The sequence below is a fragment of the Natrix helvetica genome, assembly GCF_964273705.1.
Source record: "Natrix helvetica genome assembly, chromosome: 1".
NCBI classification, from domain to species: domain Eukaryota; kingdom Metazoa; phylum Chordata; class Lepidosauria; order Squamata; family Natricidae; genus Natrix; species Natrix helvetica.
The window spans coordinates 297,029,368-297,057,091 of NC_138548.1; the positions used below are offsets into that span (position 1 = coordinate 297,029,368).

General features: G+C 39.3%; 1 protein-coding gene across 2 annotated transcripts in view; it reads right to left on the reverse strand.

Annotated features, from left to right (window-relative positions):
- CACNA2D2 (calcium voltage-gated channel auxiliary subunit alpha2delta 2) overlaps positions 1–27,724 on the reverse strand; it is a 677,428-nt gene that overhangs the window by 5,384 nt on the left and 644,320 nt on the right. Inside the window, exons 27-38 of one of the 2 annotated variants that reach the window (XM_081936758.1) lie at positions 26,853–26,956; positions 26,153–26,251; positions 20,868–20,956; positions 18,705–18,752; positions 15,179–15,250; positions 14,785–14,937; positions 13,075–13,127; positions 12,692–12,747; positions 11,642–11,765; positions 10,935–11,044; positions 8,787–8,875; positions 5,115–7,965 (exon numbers count right to left, since the gene is read on the reverse strand). In XM_081936758.1, the coding sequence (XP_081792884.1) occupies positions 7,837–7,965; positions 8,787–8,875; positions 10,935–11,044; positions 11,642–11,765; positions 12,692–12,747; positions 13,075–13,127; positions 14,785–14,937; positions 15,179–15,250; positions 18,705–18,752; positions 20,868–20,956; positions 26,153–26,251; positions 26,853–26,956 (1,126 nt within the window). In that variant the 3' untranslated portion in view covers positions 5,115–7,836. Of the gene's footprint in view, positions 1–5,114; positions 7,966–8,786; positions 8,876–10,934; positions 11,045–11,641; positions 11,766–12,691; positions 12,748–13,074; positions 13,128–14,784; positions 14,938–15,178; positions 15,251–18,704; positions 18,753–20,867; positions 20,957–26,152; positions 26,252–26,852; positions 26,957–27,724 lie in introns of those variants that run through there. The other variant, XM_081936759.1, reaches the window with a different exon arrangement.

The following is a 27,724-nucleotide window of genomic DNA, read 5'->3' on the forward strand; positions in this document are numbered from 1 at the left end:
GTGATAGTAAGTAGAGGACTACCTGTATCAGACTACCTTATTTTGCAGGAGTAGCATACAATCACCAGAATGTTGTGTACTCTTACTATAAAAGTTCTAAGGTAGAGGGCAGAACTGAAAAAATATATAGTATGTAAGGTATGTGTATATAGTACAATATTCTTATGTTTACGCATTACTTGGTTTCATTACTGGATCAGCTTCCTTTCTTATTTTTCTTTTAGATATGTTTATCTCTGCCAGATCACTTATGTATATACATGATATATTCTTTTGTTGTGTAAATGGAAGAGGGAATAGTTAATGATTCAACAGAAGAGACTGCATGGTAACCTGAAGATTTTACACTCAAAGAAATCTTTCAAGAAGTCTAGATAAGGTTATTGTGTTATCTGTTTTAAGTCCCACAGTTTTTAGTATCTTCTTTATGGGAATTACTCTATCCTTATTCAAGGCCCAATGACCATCAAGGTTGCCCAATACCAAAGTCAGGGTATCTTATGTTGGGGCTTATACATAACAAGGGTTCTAGGATGTTTGAAGTCTTCAAAAATAGAAGCTAATAGGAACGCCAAAAAAAAAAACGGTAACACAGTCAAAAGAGCACAGGCAAGCAGGGAGCAAGAGAAGTCATAGGTATCTATGAAGGGGTGGATCAAATGCACTGTGTGATTCAGGTACTTTGTGTTTCCCATCCATTATTTGCTTAGTTCATTATAATTTGTCAGCAGGAGAATTAATATAGATTTCAGAATCCTCACTGTTTCTTTCCTTATATTTAGTTTTAAGTATTTTATTTAGGTATTTGTATTCTTCATTTCTGTCTCTATGTGACAACCAGACCAGGAAATTGTAAAATGGATAATAATTGCCATCTCCATCATGCCTGTTCAGGACACTGGTATGTTAAAAATAACAGACAACTTTGTTTATGCATATATATTAATCAAACATTTTCCACATGCTTATCTGCAAAGCTGACGACAGTTTAACTCAAACTTTACAAAATGGCCTTTCTTTTGGAATATGTAAAAAAAAAAAAATAACCCCAGAGGTTCTGTTTTCTGAAAGTGTTTAATCATATGACGTATTTACATTTTGAAACCATATTCTTTTATATTCATCAGTGATATAATCAGCCATGTTTGGCAAATATGTATAAATGGAAATGTACATTAAAAAAGTTTGCTTATAAACAAAAGGCACAGACTTGCAAATATTAACCTTCAGCACATGGCATAGTCTCTGGAAAAGACAATGAGTAGGATGCTCTTACTTTTGATAGAAATATCAAAGGAAAACAATTTGAAATTGCTTAAAGGCAACTCTTTCAGTGTTTTGTGTTATAGACTGATGGAGAATTGTTAGAAGATCATGTTATATATAATTCTATTGCCTATTTCTGTTTCTGTCTATGTTATTAGTAAGGGAAAAAAGCTATGGCTGCAAAGCTTGTTGATGGTAAGAAGAAAAACAGAAAGCTTTATAACTGTTGTTCAAATATGGAACCAACAGAGGACCATAAATTAAGCCCCATTTCAGAAATCTTACAATAAACTTCAAATAGATTGCAAAACTATTGAGTCTTATTTTTTTGTTTCATTCAGTAAAATTATATCTTGAGCAACAGGAACAGCAATTGTCAAATTATAAGAATTTTTTTCTGTCCATCTGTTTTTACCATTGAATAATCAAGAAAAAAACCCACTGCATTTGAAGTGAAAATATGAACATTATTTAATAATTGATCCTCTGTAATAAACAATTTGAAAATATTTTACAAGGAATCACACACACAATATTTTACAAAGATTTTAGTCTTCTTTAAAATTGTTCAACTCTTCTGTACAAAACAAAATTAATGTAACAAAAAATGAATTATTGAAAGAAAGCTTTTTAAATGAAGAATGATAGGAATAGGATTCAAGCAGCTATAAGAAGAGCAACTTGACATTTTATTTTATTTTCTTAACTTAAAATATAATATATATTTATAGATATGTATATTTTTCATTTTTTTCTCAGATGAGCAGCACCCAACTAGACTACAGATTTACATACACTCCTGGTAACACAGCCAGCCATCTGGTCAAAGCACAGTTCCCATATACATAACCAAACACACACTAAAAAGCTACAAGCAAAATGACCTTTAACCTTGTCATTATCAGTGAATCGCCTCCTTGTCCCTTGACTTTGGAATCAAATTTTCAAGATCTTGTCAAGATCATAGATCTCCCCTTTCCTACCTCTCTACCCTGCCACAAATTTTGTCCAAACTGATTTTAAAAGGAATTAGGCATGTTAGGTGGTTTGAAAAATGATTACATTTTCACCTCTGCTAATATGTCTTTATAGGAAGAAATCAGCACATAGGGCTAATGGGATTTATTTTTACACAGTTCACTTTTTCTAGAAAGAAAGTTTCTAAATGGGATTGACAAGGTCAAAATAAGAGTCCCTTTCTCTCTAGAGATTCTTTTTTGAAGATTCATTTTCTCCAAAGCATTTTTCCTACTTTTTTCCCTACATTTACCTACTTCTCTGAATTCAGGAAATTGGCTTAATCCAAGTTCATAATTCTTTGCATGGTTAATAATTACATGAGATTATCATGTCAATTGAATAATCATTTTAATTCTTCTAGTCTCATCATATTTTACTTTTTTTTAAGAACTGTATTTCTGCTTTAACAGCTTTGGATAATAATGTCATTCTGTTTCTTGCTTGTTTTTTTCATACAGCCTGTGCAACTTCTGATTTCCTCAGGTGACTGAAGCAAAACGGTCATGCTCTTGGCTTCCTATTTCCCAACATATCTTCCCCTATCAATCAATATCAGCATCATCCATCATCAGTGGGGGGGGGGGGGGGAAGACTGGAGGAAGACTTAATGACAATATACAAGTGATTCTGACTGGGACATAGCACCAACCATTCAGACTCTAAGATAAGCTGCAGATAACACAAATTATGTGAAATGAACATTCCAGTTCCTGTTTACACAACCATTTCAAAAGAGATTGGTTGTTGCCTAACTCAACTTATATTTACATATACATCTGAAGAGCTCATTTTCAGAAGGCAAATTTTGCTACAATAGCAGGGAATGAGCAAAGTATTTCTGTCCAGACCTGCACATATTGCAATATGATTAGCTCATGCACAAAGATCGATCTCGCCCACCCCAATCCCCTCTCCAAAAATTGGAATCATCAACCTGGGTTGAAAAATGGGCCATAGTTTCATCTTCCAAATGCGGATTCTCTAACTCTGGAAAAGTTTGCTCAGAACTTTGCTTCCTTTTTGTACTAGTTGTGAAAATGTGAGAAAGGATTACCATTGAACATATAGGTAAATAGCAGAACATTCTTTTCTAACCAGTGGTTTTTGCATATATCACAACTGAAGTAATTGGAGGCAGGGCAGCATTTCTCTGACATGGTACTCAGTGATTCCCTGACTGATAAATGAAGAGGCTGAATCACATTTGGTATGTAGTAATCAAGGCAATATCTACACTTTGCTAAGCTCAATATGTCTTCTGCTGTGGGTCCGTTTTGATGTTTCACTTCCAGTATTCTCCATTCTGCCATCTCCCTTCCCTTCTGAACTGGAGTCTAGAATCAACTAATGGTGAGGGAGTTATTTGGCTAGAATTGCACCTAGACATTAAAAAATGATGAGACTTTTACCAAGACTGAAGGTGAATGCACTCCAACTTAAGCTGAACAAATTATTTAGAAAGGATAATACTGTTCCATAAGTGGTCAACTGCAGCTAGCTCTGTTATCAGCATTGCTCATATTTTCCTCTCCAAGAGCTTTGCTTTGCTTTCCCAGAAAAACACTCGTTCTGAAGGTTGATAGTCATGATCTCTCATGGCAACAGAGGTATATCAATTCAGTGATTTATCCAATCTGGACCAAGCTCAGGAGAAACCAGTTCTATATGTTTGTAACAAAAGCTGCCTGGGCATAGCAGCCACTGGCTAGAACCTGGAATGCAACTAAATCATCTTTCCCCCTGCTGCCTCCAGATTTCTTGGCATTTCAGACTTAGAACAACTATTATCATCGTTATTATTATCATTTTAAAGATATGCATGATTGGAGTTTTAAAAATGTATTTTAAAGCAAGCAATTCTAAAGGTAGGATGAAAAAGAAAGAAGCCAGAGGACCCAAGCAGTGCTTTAATTTGCGACATAAATGTCCTCTTAAAATAAGGATATCTGGAAACAGACTCACCTCAAGGAAGGAAAAAACAACAACCCATAGAATTGCAAGATATACTTGCACCATTGTGAATCACTTAAGGTATGTTTTTTAAAATCTGTCTTTGGTTATTACATACATAAACACATCTGTATGTATATGTATGTAAACAACTAAATGTGCTTCATTGTGACTATAAAATTTCATTGGGTATGTTAAAACAAAACAAAACAACCCCCAACATCTTGGAAGGCACCGGCCAAAAGTCAAAGATGAAATGAATACCAATTCAACCCCAGCAAATTTTAGTTTTGAGCTTGGATAATTGAGCAAGAACAAAGAGTCTTGTGGTTGACCAAGAGGTATGTCATGGCCATTAATGGTAAAGTATTCAAAAGCAGGGAAAGGCCATGTTATCCAATCAGCTTCTTGTATGAATGAGAAGCACTTCAGGTACAATATCATTTCTGTGTATGCTTTTTGTGCTCTAAATTTTTCCTTCTCTGAATATCTGTTGCTGATGAATATATACTGGCTCCAGAGCACTAGCCAAACAGTCACAGACAAAGTGGCATAAGGAAGACAAGAGGTTTTACTCAGACTAATGTGGAATGAATTTGGGGGTTTTCAACAAGCACACTATAGACAGTTGCCCACATCACAAAACAATCACATAATTTGGCACAATTTTGTAGTTTCTGCTCAGAAGAGACCAGGGAGATTCTGAGAGTCTATTCACAACCAGTACAATTGATTATTACTGGTAGTATACCCAAGGAATAATGGTGCTATCTTTACCATACATCAGAATTAGCTAGATTTATAACAGTTATGTAGTTAGTTATGTATTTATAATCTCCCAGTTTGCTTCTGTAGAAATCTATACAAAGCCAATGCACACGAAGGAATTTGAATTAAGTTAGTTTTTGAGAGATTAAGAATTTCCTAGTCTCAAGAGCAAAGTTTACTGAAAAGTAAGCAAGTGCACTCTTGGTTCTACTTCCAGATTTGTCAAGTATTTTTTTCTACAATAGGTCCAAGCACCACATGTTTGCACTTTGCAGCCATAATTATTACAGCAATTATGCTTTCGACTCTTTAGATTATATTATGAGGACCACAGAAATCTTATTTCTAAGAACATCAGTAAATAATTTTGTCTGATATGCCTCCAGTATTGGCTGAGGAATGGGTTGCATTCAACAATTGTATACCTTCCAAGCTGCACTATTGTTTGCAATTAAACAACTGGTGGGCCATTGTAAATGGCAGAGGTTGTATTAAGATGTAAGTTGAGATCAGGAGACTTTTCTCAAAAATTCTGGTTTAGTACTAAATCACGACACTAAGACCACAGAATGTTTGATTCAAACATAATCTGAAGTTGTTAATCAAAGTGGATTGTCTTCCTCTTTAGAAATCTTCAGGTTAAAGTAATGACCTACAGTTTGCTTTCCAGATTTTCTTGTAACAAAGCACATGAAATTCATAGCATTTGAATAATTCATAACAGGTGGCATGTTTGTATTAAAAGAAGTTTGGATTAAAGAACTGAGCATAGGAAGTTGAAATGAGTGCATCACTGCGCATAATATTTTAGTAGGCTTTTGTAATTGCAATCACCCTTGTGCCAGAGGGGGGAAAACCATGCAGTTTTTGGTGTGGCAACCAACAGTTTCTCCCTGATGAAGTTGCATCATACTGTTCTGCCGTTCCCCGTATTGTCCAGAAGGTTCTCCTACAACATCAAGCAGGAACAAAACAAAACAAAACAGAATGGAATTCTTCTCACTTTGCTGGCTATTTCAAGTGTAGAGGCAGTGCAGTGGGGCATATTTGGCGGATGAGAAGGATCTTCTGGAATTGTCAGGGGACTGCAGGCATTTTCATTTCATAATGTGTAGCAAGGTATATTTATTGCCATATGTGCACTAGTAAATAGGCACAAAGACTAGTAACCTGCTCAAGACAAATCTTAAAAACAGGCCTTTTTTTTAAAGGACTCCAGTTGATGAATTATAGCATTAGACTTTCTTTTAATTCTTCAATTGTTACAACCACTTAAAATAATTCCAGACATGAAATATATGCTTGCAGGGTCATCAGAGGTACTTTGTGGGATCTGAGCTTAGTGGCAGATAGTTTAATAGCCATTATTGTGAAGTAGAACATTTTCACTTCCCCAGAGATCAAGTACATGGACACCAAAGAGTGTAGTTAGGTTTCTGCACAAAGCCTAAGAAGAAAAACTTTGGCAATCATCTTCATGGATTGGTTTGGCACACAGTGCTGCCTCCACTAGGGTGGAAAATATTCCGTAGTTTAGAAGAAAAGAAACTGAAGAAAAAAAAGACTTCATCTTTGTCTAAGCCAACTCAATAATTGGCTTAGTTTAAAGATTGGATACTGCAGAGCTACCAACTGAAGTCTTCCTCGTGGTTTGGGGAGTAGAACAGCTCTTAAAATAGCTCATATTGGGGTTTTTTTCCAGTTGGTTCAAATGAGAAGTGGGGAAGCAAGAAAATAATTAAGGGGCTGCTGGATTTAAACCATAATTGCATTCTATCTTGCTATTCATTTTTAAAAGATTGTCTCAGTTGCTGCATCCTCCAACCATACATGGATTACTGGAATGGTATACAAAAGGATCTTCACACCCTCTTCTTTCTGCCCTGCTTGGTTTTCAAGTCCTCTTTAGAGAATAAGTAGTTTAAATGAATAATGCTGACCTTAACGTTCAAGTGATATCCTCTGCATTTGTGTATGTTTCTTTCTTGGCTGACAATAAATACTATAATCTCTCAGGGTAAGTGCTTCAAAATCAGATGTAGAAAGATCTAGATTAAATTGTTTCGGATGAAAATAATTCATCATTGATTGGAGATGGGATCCACCTATTGAAAGGCAGAGATAACGGTGGCCTTGGAAAACTCATAGTAAATTGGGTGGAATGATATTGGGGTGATCTTGTAAGATTACTTTGAGTCTGAAAAGCTACTGGAATTGGCTGAAAGATTTGCTAGGTTACAGAATCAATTTGGCAAGTCGTCTCCATTTTTTCGGTTATAGTAATCGGTGTTGTTTCTGCAGTTTTCATTATTGGAATGGGAAGGTACATTGTTTCAGACAAAATAGTATCATCAGTATTGTTGATTAAATACTTTTAAAACCATAATAAAAGTCCTTCACAAGAAAACTAACAAAGTCTCCCAGAATTCCACAGATTCAATGGAAAAATAAAATCATGGGGCCATGTTCTTTGTATTTGGCCAACAGCTCAATGAGTGGAAAGGGGAACAATGAATCAAAGCTCAAGAATGCTCCCTGTGTGGAGAAGATCACGGTGGTCCATGCTTCCCCTTGTCATCTCAAAGCTCTCTTTAGCACAATCTGCTATGCCGAGACACTGGAAAGGCAAGGATTGATGGAGGAAAAGGATTAAAAAAAAAAAAACCAAGAACAACTTCTGGATTTCTGAGTAAAGAAAGCAACAATCCTCATGAGTGAATGCCAAGGTGCAGCCAAAATTGATGGGACTAGGCAGAAGTCATCCTCTAGCAAGTCTGGAGGGGATGATGATGTGCATAAAATAAAAAGGATGGGTTAAGCTAAATGGGCGTTTCAAAGGCAAAATGCCAAGGGTAGCGAATGGTGACTTGCAGTCAAATAGAGAAGGAGCAACTGCAAGCATAACAAGATATTCAAGGAAGGTCTAAAAGAGGCCCCTCTGCCACAATCCGAGGTGTCTTCCTAGAGAAACAAGAGAGGAAGAGAAAGAGAGAGAGGTTTCTTTAAGGATACTTGCTTTTGCTGAAACTCGCTATATGTATTTTTAGATTTTGTTTTTTTTAAGCAAAATGTTCATGCAAATACATCTGTGCATTATCCAAGGCCTTTTCTTCTCTATTTCTTGTTCTATTAGAACAGCTTTGAATATCTAGGATTCTGGAATAAGCTTAGTTTCATAGATTCATTAGCGGGAAAAGATAAATTGTACTCTTTCAGGATAAAGAACAAAGCACAGTGAGGTTAAAAGGACATCCAGACCAATATTAAGAAAAGTTAAAATTCATGCCATTTTTTTTGGCAGCATTTTATTTAAGAATTAATTTTCAGAGGTTCTTTCAATGGTCTTTTATCATGTATACATACAATAACTCATCAAAATTGCATTGGTTGCAGACATTACTATGCCTCTTGTCATGCACAGTTCTCTTTCTCTTCTATTATTTTCTTTAGAAAATAGAAAGAATTCACAAGCGGGAAAAAGAGAATAGCTGTATTAGTGGTTCAAGATAACCCTCGTTCTGTCAGTTAAAAGTGAATATTTTCTAAAGGCAGAGGCACAATCAAATGTATTTAGAACGACTGGAACCAGCTTTACAGCTTTTCCCTTTCATTTCCCCCCTTTTCTTCATATATATATTGGACGAACCGGTAGTAGTGGTGGTGGGAGGCTCCGCCCACCCACCCAGGAGTGTCAGGCGTGGGCGAACCGGTAGTAAAAAAATTGGTCCACCACTGGTGTGTGTGTGTGTGTATTTGCATTAGTTATCTCTCCTTTTACTTACAGTTATGTTATAATCAAAACAGACGCGGGGACCCTTTCGGTAACGTGGCTTCTCTACTAGCTCACATTGATTGCGATCCCCTGGAGGAGCTTTGCATCATCAAGCAAATGAAGCAGAAGATAAAGAACATTAGATTAAAACAATGTGAATTAGAAGATTAAAAAATAGGCTTGTTTTATTCTCTATGATAAAACTATTTTAAAAAAAAGATTAAAAAATAGAATACAAATACTAAGAGTGCCAAGCTTTGAAGTGTATTCAAACTGCTTTCATTTTCACTGTTTTGCAGCTTGCCAGCAGACCAGGGGGAAGGGAGGGAGAGACTGGAAGGCGCATTCCGGATGATAACAAGAAATGGTCTTGTGAGAACCAAGGACATTTCAGCTGGTGTTCACCAGATCTTCCCACAACAACACCTGGACACCTAAGTGGACAATGTGACCTACACAAATGGGGGGGAGGAGGAGGAGGCAGGATTCTATACTTTAATTATGGCGAGTTTCCTTGGAATTCCCTACAGCGGGTTTTGCTTCAGTCCGTGCCAAAACGATGTTCTCAATAAGGCTTTGCATTAAGAGTTTGGATCGTCTCAACAGTGCCTGCTTGTTTGGGTTCGTCAGTCGGAACCTTGACAAACTCATTAAATTATCTCCAAATATCGAACTGCTATGCCAACTGAATTCTTGTTTTACATTTTCAAATACCAGACAGTCCTACATCTGTGATTGGTTTTTGTTCTTCCTTACTCTCTTGTTTTTGTTTTCCTCTCCCTAAAATCTGTAGTTGTATCAATGTAAATGGTAGCTGGTGGGAGGAAAAAAAAGGTGAATGTACTATTTTTGTAAAAATTCTCAATTTCCACCATATTTAAATGGGCTCATATAGAAATTTAAAAAAATCTAAACAAGGAGTAAATAACATCTGTTGGGCACTAGATGGCCTCTTGTTTGACTCTGGCACCTTGTCATACACAAAAAAATGTAATGCATAAAAGTATATTGCTCAGCTGATTGTTGGGTTGCCTTAACACAGGAATAGGAGAGCACTGGAAAGTAGTAATAGCACTTAGACTTACATACCACTTTATAGTGCTTTACAGCCCACTCTCAATTTTAACTGAGGGTGTTTTAAATAGCTATTTTAATTTTATTTTTATATATATTTTATGAGTGTTACCTCCTCCAGGTACATGTATGTGTATGTGTTTATTTGTATTTGTATATGTATTGTATATATATGTATATTGTATGTGTTTTATTGTACGCCGCCCCGAGTCCTTTTGGAGAGGGTGCGGCTAACAAATTAAATTTCATTTCATTTCATTTCTCAGTGTTTTACAGAATCAGCCTATTGCCCCCAACAATCTGGGTCCTCGTTTTACCCATCAAGGAAGGCTGAGTCAGCCTTGAGCTTGGTGGGATTTGAATTGCCAAATTGCAGGCAGCCGGCAATCATCAGAAGTGGCCTGCAATACTGCATTGTAACCACTGCGCCGTAACTCTAACCACTGAGCCATAAGTAGCTCTCTCCAGCAACTCACTGCGCTTTGGATGGAAAAAAAGAGGAATGGAGCCAAAGAAGTTCATCATTGACTAGTTGTCAATTAGTCATGACAATTCTGGATTACTTCTACTATCTGATGTAATGTATCTCTGAGTATCACTGGCTATGGAAGATGAGTTGGAGAAAATGAATGTGTTTATGGTCTGTTGTGGATTTTCCATAGACCTGTTTCGTTATTGCAGGTATAATAGAAGAGAAGATATGTATCTTGAACACTGATGTTACCTAGCTGGGTAATAAAATGTCTGCAGGCAAACAACTAAGTTCAGCGAACACCAGGGAGTCCACTACTACAGGTATAGATTGTTGGACCAGATGCCCTTTGGTCTAAAATAATGTAGCTTGTCTTAAATTGTTACAAAATTCGTTTTTACATTTATTTACATCGTTTACAAAATTGTAATGGATTTGAGCTCAGATTATTGTATTTTAAACTATTTGTGATAATCAGAACATCAAACTACTTATGGCAAATGTATCTCAAGTAATGCTTATAAAAAAATACAACAGAAAAAACACCAGTCAATAATAGTCATACCATCTATTATATTGTGACTGATTTGGAACACAATTGATTACCAATACCTTTTATCTCTGCTTGGAGAAGTTTTGTGGATTCACACTGATTGCATATTGGCTTTTCTGCTACAACAAACAGAAGATTAGACCCAGCAAGCCTTTGTGCATGGAACAGCCTGGAGAAAAAGAGAGAGAAGAAGATGAAGTACTGCTATCCTGTTATCCTATCCTTCATAATTTGTAGAGTTGTGCTCCGCAAAGAAGTGCTTTGGGAGTAGGATTTTTTTTCTTAGTAAAGAGCTTCAGCTTCTGAAGCAGCCATCATAGCTACCTCGTTCAAATCTATCTATCTATCTATCTATCTATCTATCTATCTATCTATCTATCTATCTATCATCTATCTATCTATCTATCTATCATCTATCTATCATCTATCTCTCTATCTCTCTATCTCTCTATCTCTCTATCTATCTATCTATCTATCTATCTATCTATCTATCATCTATCTATCTATCATCTATCTATCTATCTATCTATCTATCTATCTATCTATCTATCTATCTATCTATCTATCTATCATCTATCTATCATCTACTATCTATCCACCATCTATCATATCCATCCACCCATCCATCATCATTTCCATCCATCCATCCTTGTCGCCCATCTTGTTGAGGATGGAGAAGGTCATTCCCCTCCTGTAGTTATAAGGACTGAGCTGAAGAATCAGTGTTTTACAATGTTTACTAACAAGAGGGGCTCTTTGAACTAACCTAGAGCAATTTCCACAGTCAATGATGGTGTTGTAGGTATAGTTAACAGAACTAAAATAGTATTGGGTTTGCTTCATAATGCAGCTGGTCTCCTTGGATTCCATGTTGTCTGCTGAAACATCCTCTGTTTGGACACATAGCACATATAATGAGTCATAAATAAAACCATGACATTTTAAAAAAATCTTCCCTACATTGTCTAAAAAGGAGTTCATCTGGCTGGATTGACTGTCAATTTGTGCTTGTGCCAAATGCTACTTATAATAGGATGTATGGGAGATGTAGAAGAATGTACTGGGGAAAATTCAACAATTTATCTTATATTTCTCTTTTGCCTTACTATTTGTTTTTTCTCATCTATGTAGATACTTTTTATTTTATTGTAGAAGTATAACATTTCTCTGCTCAGTCTAGAGCAGCGTTTCTCAACCTTGATAACTTGAATATGTGTGGATTTCAACTCCCAGAATTCCTTAGCCAGCATGGGTAAATCTCAAGAGTTTTTTTTCTCTATCAACCTTGTTATTGCTTTTTTGTTCTGCCATCCTCTACTAATCTACATTAAAGCTTGATGTGTTCCCTTGCCCAACTAATCTACCTTGTGAAATTGACTTACATCTGCTATTTTTTTCCCACTGCAGAAGGTCAATTTAGCAACTTATTGATGGCTCCACTCTTTTTTTTTTGTCATGATAGATCAGATTTATTGGAGTATGCTTTGGTGAAGATTTATGTGTGCAGAGTTTATGTTTGTGCCCCTAAAGCCCCCTGAAGCTGCACTCATAATAACTAGGTCACAATCTGCTTCTCACGTTTAAAGACACAAAGATGGGGGAAGCTTTTTAGAGACCCGAACCATTCAGTTGTAGCAAGCAAGCAATTTCGGTAACATATTCAGTCCCATGGTAATGAAGGAGCAACTGAAAGTCAGATAACATTTACTCTTATTTTCACTTCCTATATTAATCCAGCTACAGTTAATTTATAATGCTTCCTCCTGCCATTTCATCTTTTGGGGGCTGAAAAAAAAATACAAATAGGGATTGTTACCTGTTTGAAACCAGCTATTATAGGCTAATCCATACAAGAACTGCTGAAATAGAGACCTTGTGGAAAGAAATAACAATCAGGTGACTGTAAAAGAAAACAGCTGCATGTCACAACACAAAATAGGTTCCTTGAATTAATTTTTTTTGACATCTCGAAGTCGAAAACAAAAAACTGAAAATACAAAAAAAATATTTGTAGATTTCTAGGGAAATGTAAAAAAACCCCAATAAAATGACCATTTTAAATAATTCCACTAATATTTCGGTAACAGGTTGTGAGATCTATCCTAGAATGGTTCATATGTTTTACATCATGTTCTGTAGCTTATCTCATCAACTATAAGAGAAGAGAAGAGAAGAAGAGTAGAGAAAAAAGAAACTCACCATGCAGCTGCTGAGCTCCACCAAGCCAGGTTCAAGAAATCTGCCATGGTTGGCTAAATATAAAGAAATAAAGAAGTATGCTTTTAAACAGAACACAACTGTTACTAGGAAGGGAATGCTGGGAAATCCAAGCCCAGTGAACTGCTGTTTCTTGTGTGTTAATGGTGTAAATGCCAATCCTATCTTTAAAGCGCTCCATGGCACAGGGCCTAGTTATTTGCGGGATCGCATCCTCCCACATACATCCCTGCGGCCAATCCGCTCTCACAGGGAGGGCCTTCTCCAGGTGCCGTCCACTAGGCAATGTCAGCGGGCGGCGCCAAGGAGTAGAGCCTTCTCTGTGATGGGCCCAACCCTCTGGAACGACCTCCCCCCCCAACATTAGAACCACCTTGGACTTCCGCTCCTTCCGACAAAAATTGAAGACTCACCTGTTCCGACTAGCTGGCCTGGCATAATTATAAATGTTACAACTATGAACTCCTGGAAGTATACTCTCAACTGGTTATTTTAAGGGTAATGTTTTTAATGTTTTAATTTTAATTGATTTTAGGGCTTTTAGAGCCATATTTATTCTTCTGTACAGTACTCTTAATTTTAACCTCCTCCACATATATACGTATATTTATGTTTATATTTGTATTTCATCTGTTATTTATTGTGTGGACTGTACACTGCCCCGAGTCCCTTTTTGGGAGAGGGGGCGGTTTAGAAATGCGAAGAATAAATAAATAAATAAATAATCCCTAATTTTCTTTCTCCATTAGTGCTGGGCTACTCCAAGTTAGAATTCCCTTGGATGATCAGAATGGCCAGTCTTGGTAAATATAGTAGGTGCCTATTTGAAGAGGACAGCTATACAATCCAGATGTTATCCATGAGGCTTGTTACATCAGTGTTGCCCTTTTCTAACCACTATCAGTGCTTCATCACTTACACATTCACATGTATGGATTCTGGCCCTCAAATAGTGCTAGACGTTTTGCTATATCTCTTCTGCAATGCTTGTCTTTGCCACCCCTCCCTTCTGGAGTCCTGCAAGGTTATCAAATACCTGTAAATGATTATTTTGTTTTACAGTGATCAGCCATGTCACTACATGTTTGTGTCCAGAAGGGCACTGTGGTGAAGCAACATACTCTTAAAAACAACTGAATAGAAGAATGGAGAAGGAATAGCAATAGGATCACTTGTGTAAGGTCTCATACAATCAGAGAAGAACAACAGGAAACTTTACCAGTGCCAAAAAAGGGGATAGATGGAAGTTGGCCCTCCTGCTTAAAAATAAGTTTGGCAGTTTGGATTGGTCTACTAAGTTAATAAATCCATCCAAAAGCTGATAAAGTTAGTCTAGCACAATTTGTGACAAATATCCTTCTTTTAACTCAAGAGGGGAAGTAGCATGCACTCTTCCTTGCTGATTTGTTTTGGTCATTCATAGAGATTTTAAAGTTCTAGTTGTCTCAACTATCAGTTGAGACACCTAGAACTTTAAAATCTCTATGAATGTATCCTCTTCAGTATCTTCCTTAGTCAAATGGAATGGCTTCCGATTTATATTTTTAGAGGGCAAGAAGGTTACCTCCTTCCCCCTTCACTGGCTACTTTCTAAATTTAAATACCTGCCGTTCAGTGATGTGAAACATATTTACACATGTATATGCAATGCTTCAATCCGGTAAGAGCTGATAGCATGGAATCCTGACTCACCACATAGACCCCACGTGGTGCACTTCCTGTGTTGCTTGGAGCTTCTGGAGCGCAGACAGATTGAAAGTCATAGGATTCTTTCTGTGTGAAGAATGAATTGTTGTAGAGAGCAGACATCAAATGGGCATCCACTTCACTGAAGAACTTTCCGACCTGAATATGGAAAAGGAGACAAGAACAATCATCAGTAATATCTACATCACGTTGCTGTTTGTAAGAATGTTATCAGTCATACATTTGATACATAAATATGAGAAAACAATAATCAGTGAATGAATTGTACTAAGTAAACAGTCAATATTAGAATATTGAAAACTAAGTTTGGTAATTACATAAGTATCACTGTGAAATGAAGCAAGTATCCCTATTTTTTTTATAAGACAAAATAGCTCACCTGATATTTGTAATCTTCTTGATTGGAGATCACCAGAAATCCACCATCATCAATAAGCACACAAAGCAGATCCTGCAACATGGGAAGAGGGAGTGGGCAGCTGCAATGACATGGAGTGTTGTTGCTATATTCTTTTTGCTTAAGGAGGCCACAGGCCTTCTTTTTTCTCCCTTCTTTTATTGCATCTTTGTGCTCCACCTGCATGCACCCATCCGCTTCCATTGGCAATTCAAAGTGTTAATTTCAAAGTCCCATGTCTTGGCATTAAGGTATCCTCAGAGCTGTTTCTTCAACCCAACTTGTCTACTTACCTGGTAGAATTTCCTAATTATTCCCCAGGAGGCGGGGTGGGGGGGCAGAGAGGTTCAAGGGCTTTGTTTCACTACTCTGGTGCAGGTGCTTTTAAACACCCCTTTCCTTGGAATTTGTGCAGCTCTCAGCTTACTTAGCTCTAGGATATTATTAAAAATTGAATTAAGAGAAATTATGAACCTTGAGTGCCCTATCTATTCATTTCTGTCAATTGATTTTAGATTTCTTGATCTATTTTGTGGTTATAATTTTTTATATAATTTTTTAGTCTTGGGTATTGTACCATGAATGTTTTATTGTTAATTCTTGCTGAAATCCACTGAGAGTAAATTGACGAGGTTGACCCCCGGACTTGCATGAGAGGATAGCAACTCTTATATAGTCCAAAAGCACATTCCTACCAAGCATGTTTCACATACCTTTAAAACCTTCATTTAAAATAAACTGCTCTCAAACTACATTTAAAATCCATTGGGCTTTCTTTCCTAATTCAAACAAACAAACAAACAAACAAAAAAATCCCGGTTCCCTAATCTACTTTTACCGTTGAACGATTCACCCCTCTTTCCTCTAATCCACTTTTAAAATGAATAGTTCTCCCCTCCCTTCTTTCATTTATTTTTATTGGTTAGCTGGCTTGGCAAATTTCCAGACAAATTTTTTAATTTTCATAAATTGTACAGGGGCTGTTTTAATTTGATTTTTACTTATGTGTTTGATTGTTTATATGTTTTAAATTTATGCCTGTACACCGCCCCGAGTCCCTCCGGGGAGAGGGGGCGGTCTAGAAATTTAATAAATAATAATAATAATAATAATAATAATAATAATAATAATAATAATAATAATAATAATAATAATAATAATAATAATTGGCTGAATGATTTGCCGGGTTCTTCTACTGTGAAACCAAGAGTATTTGTTGTTGAAGGCACAAGGTCAGGAGGAAGTATGTTTGAGAGCAGGAAGAAAGAAGATCATAAGTCACCATCAAATGAATAAGTTATAAGGAGGAACATTTTTAAAAGGCAGGCAAATGGTGGGAGCATGAAGTCTTTGCAACCTTCATCCAAGCATAGGTAGCAATGCCTGAAATGCACTACCTGACTCTGTGGTTTCTTCCCCAAACCCCCAAAACTTTAATCTTAAGACTGTCTACTACCGACCTCACCCCATTCCTAAGAACGTGTGCATAAGCACCCCAGCGTGCCTACCGTCCCTGTCCTAATATTCCCTTGTTTTCGTATTCATTTCATGCATTCATAATCAAATCTATACTTGTATCTGTTATCTAATTCATACTTGATGAAATAAATAAATAAATAAATAAATAAATAAATAAATAAATAAATGGGAAAGAAAACCCATTCTAGCCTATCATGGCTGGTTTTAAATCGATGAATCAATGGCGAGGTAGGGCTGGGTAAATGGGTGAAGACAGCACCATCATTAATCTTTCAGCCTTGGACATCAGTCACTGCCTGTCCCTTCTCCAGAAGAATGTTCTTTTGGTATCAGATGGGTCCTGATCCTGTTAGCTTTCCATAAAGCCATCAAGACCCGATTGTTCTCAGTAGAACTTTGGATCCTGAATGGTTGTCTCTCTGAGTGTGCATTAGTGTGCAATTTTGGATATGGGTTTACAAGCTTACAATAGCAGACTTGGAAGGGAACTTGGAGGTCTTCTAGTCCAACCCCCTGCCTAGGAAGGAAACCCTATACCGTTCCAGACAAATGGCTATTCAACATCTTCTTAAAGACTTCCAGTGTTGGGGCATTCACAACTTCTGGACGCAAGCTGTTCCACTGATTAATTGTTCTAACTGTCAGGAAATTTCTCCTCAGTTCTAAGTTGCTTCTCTCCTTGATTAGTTTCCACCCATTGCTTCTTGTTCTACCCTCAGGTGCCTTGGAGAATAGTTTGACTCCCTCTTCTTTGTGGCAACCCCTGAGATATTGGAACAATGCTATCATGTCTCCCCTAGTCCTTCTTTTCATTAAACTAGACATACCTAGTTCCTGCAACCGTTCTTCATATGTTTTAGTCTCCAGTCCCCTAATCATCTTTGTTGCTCTTCTCTGCACTCTTTCTAGAGTCTCCACATCTTTTCTACATCGTGGCGACCAAAACTGAATGCAGTATTCCAAGTGTGGCCTTACCAAGGCATTATAAAGTGGTATTAACATTTCACTTGATCTTGATTCTATCCCTCTGTTGATGCAGCCTAGAACTGTGTTGGCTTTTTTGGCAGCTGCTGCACACTGCTGGCTCATATTTAAATGGTTGTCCATTAGGACTCCCAAGATCCCTCTCACAGTTACTACTATTGAGCAAGGTACCATTTATACTGTACCTGTGCTTTTCATTTTTGTTGCCTAAATGTAGGCAAAGGGTTCCGTGGGTCCCTTGACATAGGGGAATTTTCTTGGGATAAAGTTTCTGCTTTTAATGATTACAATTTGTAAAGTTTGGAAGCCTTTCAGAGCCAGACATGACTGTAGCAGCATAGGTGCCTAGCAAATAAATATACAAATAAAAGGTAAAAGTAAAGGTTCCCCTCGCACATATGAGTTAGTCGTTCCCGACTCTAGGGGGCGGTCCTCATCTCCGTTTCAAAGCCAATGAGCCAGCGCTATCCAAAGACATCTCCGTGGTCATGTGGCCAGCATGACTCAATATCGAAGGCACACGGAATGCTGTTACCTTCCCACCAAAGGTAGTTCCTATTTTTCTCCTTGCATTTTTACATGCTTTCGAACTGCTAGGTTGGAAGAAGCTGGGACAAGTAACGGAACGGCTCACCCCATTAAATAAGGAAGCTTATTACAGGTTACAGATGGCCTTTTTACTGAGCAAAAGCAACATCTTTATCTTCAACAGGAGACTGAATATACATTTCTGAATGTGCAATCCAAATCGCCAATGGCTACTGTACACTGTCAATTTGAAAAAAGAAGTATCCCGAGTGCAATTGGCAATGTTTACATTTTTGCATTAGTTGATTTAGGCAGCAGATACACCAAAGCCCTGCTTTAGGGGAGGGGTGAAGGCATTGTCCTCTTCATCATAACATACCGTTACTTTGGCAGTCCTATTCAGCATCTCCGGAAGTCAATTTTAAATTGCTTACTTTCTGAATTTTAAAAATCAAGTGGGTTTTTACACAGTCTCCTGGGTCAGAAGGAGTCATGCAGTGATGTTGCAGCTATTTACCTTGTCATTAGTATCACAGTCCATCTCACAGCTTGTGGAGAGGTCACACTGCAAACCAAAAAGAAAGGCAAGAAAATCAAGGGGATTCTAGACAAATCTTAGCACTGATTTATTTAAATCCACATTAAGTCTATAAATCATTCATAATCGCTTTCTAACCCTTCTACAGACTGATAAAAATAGCAAGAAAGGAAGCATTTCCAAGAGAATTGCAGTGGTTACCCGCATTCTATAACAGTAACGCTGTACTAAGTTATATATGAGGCATATTTCAATACTATTTGGAAATGTAATTTTTTTCTCGTTGTGTTTGCCACCTTTTAAGCCATGATTTGCTAAGTAAAATACACCTTACTAGTGTTAAAAGATCTTTACTGGTTCCAGTTAATGTGTAGCAATTCAGTTTTTGGCCAATTAAATGTCTTTAAATGAAGATATTTGAAAAAAAAACTCCATATAAACATGGGAAGAGATGATCCTGCAACCATGTTTGTAATGGTTGCAGGATCACAGGATTATGTGATCACCATCTGCGATCTTCCAAGCTGGCTTCTGACAAGCAAAGATTGTCTTAACGACCACATCAGGAGTGGGTTCCCGCTGCCACTACTGCCGGTTCGCTCAGGGACATGCCGCATACACGCATGCTTGATGTGCGTGCTTGCCCAGTGCACCAAAAATTGCTCTGCGCAGGCACAGAAGGCAAAAACAAGATGGCGCCACCTATGGCGCCCCCAAGAGAACCAGTTCGGGGCTGTGACAGGCCTGGGTTACTGCCAGTTCCAACGACCCAGGCCGCCAAGTTACTACCGGTTTGGCTGAACCGGTCCAAACTGGTAGGAATCCATCTCTGGACTACATGATTCATTTATGTATAAATGGCAAAAAATAAAAAATAAAAATAGAGCAAGTAAATGAATTTGGCTGAAAATTAAGATGAGAAAACAGAAAATTTATTACTATTGGTGTACAATTTTCTACACCTCAAACTTTCTAGGTTGGTGGCTTGGCACAGGGGTGGGTGGGTGGTTGGGTGGAGTAGGGGAAGAGGGGATGGTTTTATGTGAGGGGCAGGAGAGCGAGTGGGGCTGCCAGCTGCAGGCACCCACTCCTCACCCGAGTGGGGCTGCTCTCTCTGGTGCTCGCCGTTTGCCAGGTGGGGCTAAGCATGACACGCATACGCTGGCTTGCCACTCATGCCATCCAGTTGCAAATAGGCCATGGCCCAATAGTGGCCCACAGATTGGGGAGTTCTATTCTACACTATGGATTACATAGCTTAGAAAATGTATAGCTATATAGGGAACATTAACTATGTTTCTTACGATCATGAGAATAATACAAAAAATGCCATGTTCACATTTATTAAAAGCACCAAGTGTTTTATTTTAAAAAGAGTTAATTGTCTTGCTGTTGTGCTGTTTGGTTTAATATTCATCCATTTGTTTACACAGTTTTACAAAATTCAATAAGTTTTAAATATGTGAATATACTTTTGATTTATATACCAGAAAGGTATCACACTATGAAGAATTATGAATGTATCAACATGGGGGCTGGAAAAAACTAAACTAGTTGGACTGGCACATTAATCCCACATTTAGTACCTTGAATAATCAATACATATTTGCTTTCTTTTTATGAACTGATTCTGTAGTAATATAATGAAAAGATTAATATGGTACATGATACATGCTTAATGATGTGTTTAAAATTAAACTGAATGATTTTTGTATGTATTATTATTTATTTTCAATAAGATTTATAAGGCCACCCAACTCAAACAGCATGGCTCTGGGTAAGCTAGAGCATAAAAAACAAGCAAGACTCACCCAACCTACAACTTTAATATAGATACAATATAAAAATATAAAAGGCAAAATATAAAAGGCAACCAAGCCACACAGAATATTAGGTTGGAACATATAATATAGTATATTTTTGTTATTTCCTTTTGTCCTTTTATTGCCTTTATATATTATAATTTTTCCCTTCTTTTTCTTTTATTGTATATTAATGCAATATTTATCTATTTATTTTGAAAACAGAAATTCTATAGCTACAGCCATGCTGTTTTCAAAAATCAAAATCTTAGAATTGTTCCTAGGAACAACAACAACAACAACACACACACACACACACACACACACTTTGATTACTTACTCGTCGTGTTTTCTGCTGATCTGTTTGATTGCTAGCAAGGACTTTAAATTTTTGTGTCCAAGCCTCCAAGTCAAGTTTTACTCCAACCACTGAGGAGAAATAATTTTATTTTTTTATTTGCAGATAGAAAGTTTAATCTGCAGAATATGAATGCACAAACATTTGTTTATTGAGCTACATAGTTTTCATATTTTTCTCAGATATAGCACACATGTATATAGAATTTGTGCCAGCTCAGAAGCAATAAATGAGCAATATAGTGACTTTCAAAACATTGATAACATTGAGTTTTAAAATCTATTTGTACATTTAAATAATCTTATGAATTAGATTAGACTTTGTCTCTAAGCTAGCTTGAACATCTCCTGTTATTTTCCTCTGTTATTCTTATATGGCATAATTCCATAAGGACACGAAGAATTACACAAACCAGCACAAATTCTATATACATGTCAGCTATGTCCGAGAAGATAGCTGTCCAACATAATCGCATTGAAGCTCAAATTTCAGAGGAGGTGGAAGAAAGGTGTATCTGGAAATATGGAATGATTGTAGAGCTTCAGAAAGCCTATGCTGAACTAATTTAGGTTAGAATAGAATAGGATAGATGTTAGATACTAGCAACTGTTATAATGGTTTCCACTTAGGTCCTCTGTTCCGACGGAAACAGAGGTTTAATCCCATTGGTCGAAGGGTCTGACAGCTCCCTACAAAAGGGCTGCTGTCAGACTGAACCTTCGCTGGATTGTACATACTTGTTCTGTTACAATAAAGAGCTATTGTTGCCTTTAGCCTGAGTGTGCCTTTCCATTTCCCGATCTAACACTGGCAACGAAGGTGGGATTGGAAGGCAACTAGGCGAACCAAAAAAGAGCGTAGCAATCTAGCAAGTAAATCCAGCCCAGAGCTCAGCGTGGCTTTGAGCAGCCATTTTTGAGCGGCAAACTCAAAACGCCCTCAGAACACATACATGCCCCACTGACTCCATACAACCCAGTCACCGAGCACTGGGAGTCGTATATGCTGAGGTTCGACTGCTTCCTCAAAGCCAACGACCTCATGGGCCTTTCTGAAGGCCGCAAGAAGAACATGTTCCTGGGATACTGTGGATGGGAAGTGTTCAAAACAGCCAAAGACCTATCTGAGCCAATGCCGCTCCAGTTGGTCGCTTGGTCAGTGCTCCAACAGACGCTGCAGACACACTACGCTCACAAGCCATCTAAGCACGTCCGCCGGCACAAATTTAATATTCGCAATCAGAAGGAAGGTGAATCGATCAACGAGTACGTTGCGGTGCTAAGAAAGGCCGCAGCATACTGCGAGTTCCGAGACCTAGATGAACTTATACTAGACCGCATCATATGCGGTGTGTGGGACATTAATTTACAGAGGAGGTTACTTGCCAAATCTAACCTCACTCTACAAATTGCCTTGGATGAAGCCAGGACATGCGAATCGGCCGTTACATCTACAGAAACCCTGCAGCACCAAAGCACTCCACAAGATGCGTGAAAGAGCGCAGGTGTACATCACGAGGCTGCAGAGGCTGAGAGCTCAGAAGACGAAGATGACAGCTGCCACATGCGCAGTAGCCACACCAAGCCAGTGCGCAAATTCAAACCATGTTTCCTGCCTTGCGCAAGGTGTGGAGACCATGCCAGATTGTCTTGCTGTTTCCGCGACGCTATCTGCCAACGCTGCGAGCGAAAAGGGCACATCGCCAAGGTTTGCAGAAGCGAGAACCCCACGACAACCTGGAAGCCCAGAAGCTGACCAAACCGCCAGCAGAGGCCCAACCAAGGGGCATGGCAGCCGCCACCATGGCGCTCAGTGGGCGACACCAGAGTCATCTACCACACCTCAAATGGCCAAGTCTGTACAAGGCACCCAAAAAAGCTAAAAGTCATGGTCCTCATCGAGGGCTCTCCATGCGAGATGGAGATCGACATGAGGTCATCACTGACCATCATGCCGTGGTCTACACTCAAGCAGGCTATCCCTAGCCTGAAGAAGCAGCATCTACACGCCCCTGACATCTGCCTTCGCGATTACCAGTGGCCAGCTTCCAGTGACAGTGGTCAGCGGTGACATGCAGAGCCTCCTGGGGCTCAACTGGTTCGAAGCCCTGGGTCTAGAAATGACTGATATCAACGCCTTGAAAGACAAGAACGCCGAAGAATTCTTCAAGGAGTTTGAGGATGTCTTCAGCACCGGTCTGGGTAAGTATGTGGGGACTCCAACCTCTTTTAATTTGGACCCCAATATAGCCCCCATCAGGCTAAAACCCAGGAGAGTATCTTTCGCTCTCTGCCCTAAAATTGATCTGGAAATTGACAAGCTCATAGGCCAAAGAATCCTAGAGCTAGTTGATCACGCACGCTGGGAGACCCCTATAGTGACACCTGTCAAATCTGAGGGGTCTGTCCGCATCTGTGCAGACTACAAGTGCACAATCAATAAAGTGCTACAACAAAGCGCATACTCTGTACCCATTGTACAGCATTTATTATATTCTTTAGGCCCCGGCAAAGTCTTCGCTAAATTAGACATGGCACAGGTATACTAATAATTTCCTGTAGATGGCGCTGCAGCGGAGGCCCAAACCATTGTGACGCACAGGGATGCATTCAAATGTAACCGCCTGCAATTTGGAGTTAGTATCGCCCCTGGACTGTTCCAAAGTGTCATGGAATGGCTTTTGTAGGGGATTCCAGGAGTTGTCCCTTATTTTGATGACATCTTGGTATCGGCTGCAAATGAAGCACAACTTTTCAAACGTTTAAGAACTGTTTTGACCAGAATTAGAGACAAAGGCCTCGGTCTCAAAAAATAAAAATGCCAAATTAACGTGCCAAGGGTTGAATTCCTAGGGTACCTCATCGATGGTTCTGGGATTCACCAGACATCTAAAAAATTAAAGCAATCCAGGATGCCCCTACACCTCGCAATCAAACCGAGCTGCAGGCATTCCTTGGGCTCCTTAATTTCTATAGCGTCTTTCTTAAACAGAAAGCCACCGTTGCTGAGCCCTTATATCGTCTACTGGCAAAGAATGCAAAGTGATCCTGGGGCAGAGCCGAAGCAGCTGCATTTGCCGTGGTAGAAACACTACTGTCAGCAGACACGTTCCTGGTGCAGTACAGCCAGACCCTGCCACTGGTGTTAACTTGCGACACTTCCCCGTTTGACATCGGAACCATCCTCAGCCACCACATGCCCAATGGAACCAAGGCTCCCATAGCCTATTATTCAAGGACCTTGTCCATTGCCGAGCGGAACTACAGCCAGCTGGACCATGAGGCTTTGGCTGCAGTGGCCGGTGTAAAAAGGTTCCATGAGTACCTCTATAGCCGTGATTTTGAACTAATTACGGACCACAAACCGCTACTGGGCTTGCTGGCTGGGGACTGACCTATTCCTGTGTCATTATCGCTGCGAATGACTAGATGGACTATTTTCCTAGCTGCCTACACCTATCGTCTCGTCCATTGACCAGGCTCCACTTTGGGGTAAGCCGATGCTTTGAGTCGCTGCCCACTGCCAGAACTTCTTGCAGACCCTACCCCCGAGGCGCCAGTACTTCTTATTGACTGTTTAAAGACTGGTCAAGTCTTGTCTAGTGACGTTGCCTGCCACTCTGCAAAAGACTCCACCATCAAACAAGTTTTGAACTGGGTGTGGAGGGGGTGGCCCAAGGGGCCTGTTGGGTCTGATTTCAAAATGTATTATTGTAAAAGAGATGAATTGTCTATTATTAATGATTGTTTGCTGTGGGGGGACTGGGTCGTTGATCCAGCCAAACTGCGAGTTGCAGTATTAGAAGCTTTACACATAGGGCATCCTGGAATTGTCAGGATGAAGTCTTTGGCTAGGAGTTACATGTGGTGGCCTAACATGAACAGGGAGATCGAAGAATGGGTGGCTATCTGCACATCGTGCCAGGAGTCCAGACCAGCTCTCCCAGAGGCGCCCGCTAAGGAGTGGGAGCGACCTCAAGCACCATGGTCTAGAGTGCACATTGATTTTGCTGGCCCAGTTCATGGCCAGACATTCCTCATAGTTGTGGACGCCTACTTGAAATGGCTAGAGGTAGTCCTGATGACCTCCACTACAGCAGAAGCCGTAGTCATCAAGGTACTACGGAGGCTTTTCTCCACACACGGCCTGCCCGATGTCTTGGTCTCGGACAACAGGCCCCAATTCATGGCCATGCAATTTGAGACCTTCTTAGCAGCACAGGGAATCAGACATGCCCTGGTCGCGCCATTCCATCCGGCCTCCAATGGTCAGGCGGAGAGAATGGTGAGATCTGCAAAAGCGGCTCTATCCAGGATGGGGCCGGGAGATTGGCAAACATGGGTTGACCATTATCTTCTAATTCAACACATCACGCCATGCGCTACTACAGGGAGAAGCCCCTCTAAGCTTCTCATGGGTCGCCGGCTAAGTTTCCACTTAGACTGGCTACACCCAAACTATTCTGTCGCATCGCCCCCAGACTCCACAAGCAAAATTCAGAATTTTAGCGTAGGGGATTCAGTTTACGCCCACAACTACACCGGGGAATTCTGTGGATTCCTGCCACAGTGATAGGTATCACTGGGCCTCGCTCTTATCTCATAGGGCTCGAGGACAGTTGGAATTGGAGAAGGCACGTTGACCAACTCTGTGGCTGCCTCTGCAATTCCACTCTTAAGCAGCCAGAGGTAAGTCTTGCACGAGTTATCCAAAGCCCTACCCAAAAGGAGCACCAAGTCACTCCTTCCACAGCCAACTCCAAACCCAAGACACCGGGATACTTAGCTACTTGTGTTGCAGGCCCGCAGCGAGCTCTGAGCATACCGGCTCTAGAAACTCCGGCCGCTGCCTGTGAAAGATTCCAGGCGTTTCCACCAAGCGAAGCTGCAGAGTCAACAGGTCCACCCGACCTGTCCGAAGAACACCCTCCGACTGAACTGCGCAGATCTGGCAGAGCTACCAAAAAGCCCGCCTATCTGCGTGACTATGTTACCAGTCGGATGATTCCATCTAAGAGGGGAGGGGTGTTAGCAACTGTTATAATGGTTTCTACTAGGTCCTCTGGTCCAGCGGGAACAGAGGTTTAATCTCATTGGTCGAAGGGTCTGACAGCTCCCTATAAAAGGGCTGCTGTCAGACTGAACCTGGATTGTGCATACTTGTTCTGTTACAATAAAGAGCTGTTGTTGCCTTTAGCCTGAGTGTGCCTTTCCATTACCCGATCTAACAATAGAAGATCTTTGGGACAAATCTGTAGATTACTTTACCTGCTGGCTTCAGATGCCTCTCTGCTAGATTGAGTTCTACAGCTGTGCTAACTAGGATCCCAACAGCATTGCTGTCTGGCTCTGGTCCTCTGTAGCTGGCTATTTAAAGAAAAGAAGGAAATAAATTAGCATTTTCTGATGGATAATACTGCATGACTGCTACAACAAACTCTCTGGGCTAGAAGAAACAATCTGATAGTGGAGTATTTTTATGGTTTCATGAATAGTTGTCTTCCTGCCAATGCTTATTTTACAATTCACGTTAACCACAAAATAAAAAAATCTGCTTCTTCGATTCTGCTATTTAGTAATTAAGGTCTTAAGCTACATCCATGGCTTCTACGTTGTCACAAGGCTATCAAATTCTGATAACAAAAATTAAATAAGCACCATAAAATATAAATAAGGCCAAAGCAATTTATTTCCCATGATTTGATGACTGAATGCTCCCTTCCCCCACTCCTGACACATACCCCTACATATCAGAGATCCTATAGGGTAAGAGTTCTCTTATAGAACAGTGTTTCTCAACCCGAGCAACTTTAAGATATGTGGACTTCAGCTCCTGGATTAAGCCAGCATGCAAGCCAGCTTGAACAAGAGTTTTGCTGTTTTCTCCTGGAACTTCATATTTTTAAAGACTATCCAAATTGAAAACACACCAAAGCTGCCTAGCGATGTTCTGCAAGATATTACTTACGATCTCGGTAAGGAGGCTTAAAGATGTAGCCTTTATTATCTAGGCTCCTTCGATAAAAGCTGGCATTGAAGGGCTCTCGGTCTTCTTCCCAATCCTCAGCAGCTCTTTCATAGAAATCAACCACACCCATAAAACATTATCAATTTCATTTTTCACAAACGAAGGCTCAAAATCAAATATGTGCATAAAAATTCTAAAAAGTTTTTAAAGAGGCAGTCTGCTCTTCAGGCGTCAAAATCTCAGATATTCATCAAATGTATTTCCTATAAATTTTTCAATACATAAATAAAACAACTATTTAACCCATGAGGTTATAAAATGGCAATTGGGACAAGTCTCAATGTCACTTGATGCTTACAGAATTGCTTTTTAAAAATGAATTGAGTTCTATCACTTCTTTTAGAAGATTGCAGAAAAATCCCAATGTAAAGCCTATTAATTTTTTTTTTACTGGGACAATAAAATAATTTTCATTTTGCATATATAGCTGAGTGCTTGACAAATCTATTATATTTGTTTTTCCAAGCATATAAAATATCAGGATATTTATGAAGTCTCTAAAATGTTGCATTTGGTTTGGGAAGTAATTTTATTGCTTGGCACTTAGGCATTTAAGGCAAATCAGTAAGAATCAGGGGTAGGTTCTGTCAGTCCCTACTGCCGGTTTGCTCATGGCTGTGACGAGCATGCTCAGTGCAATAAAAATTAGTCTGCACATGAAAAGAAGCAAAAAGCAAGATGGCGATGCCTACGACAGTTTTTCAATTTCCTATCACATTCAGATGTCCAAAAGTAGTGGGATGTTTGGTTTGTTTGTTTTTCGTAGGAGTCCTCCTCTCAACATTCTTGCAGAAACAAAAGACTTGTTCACA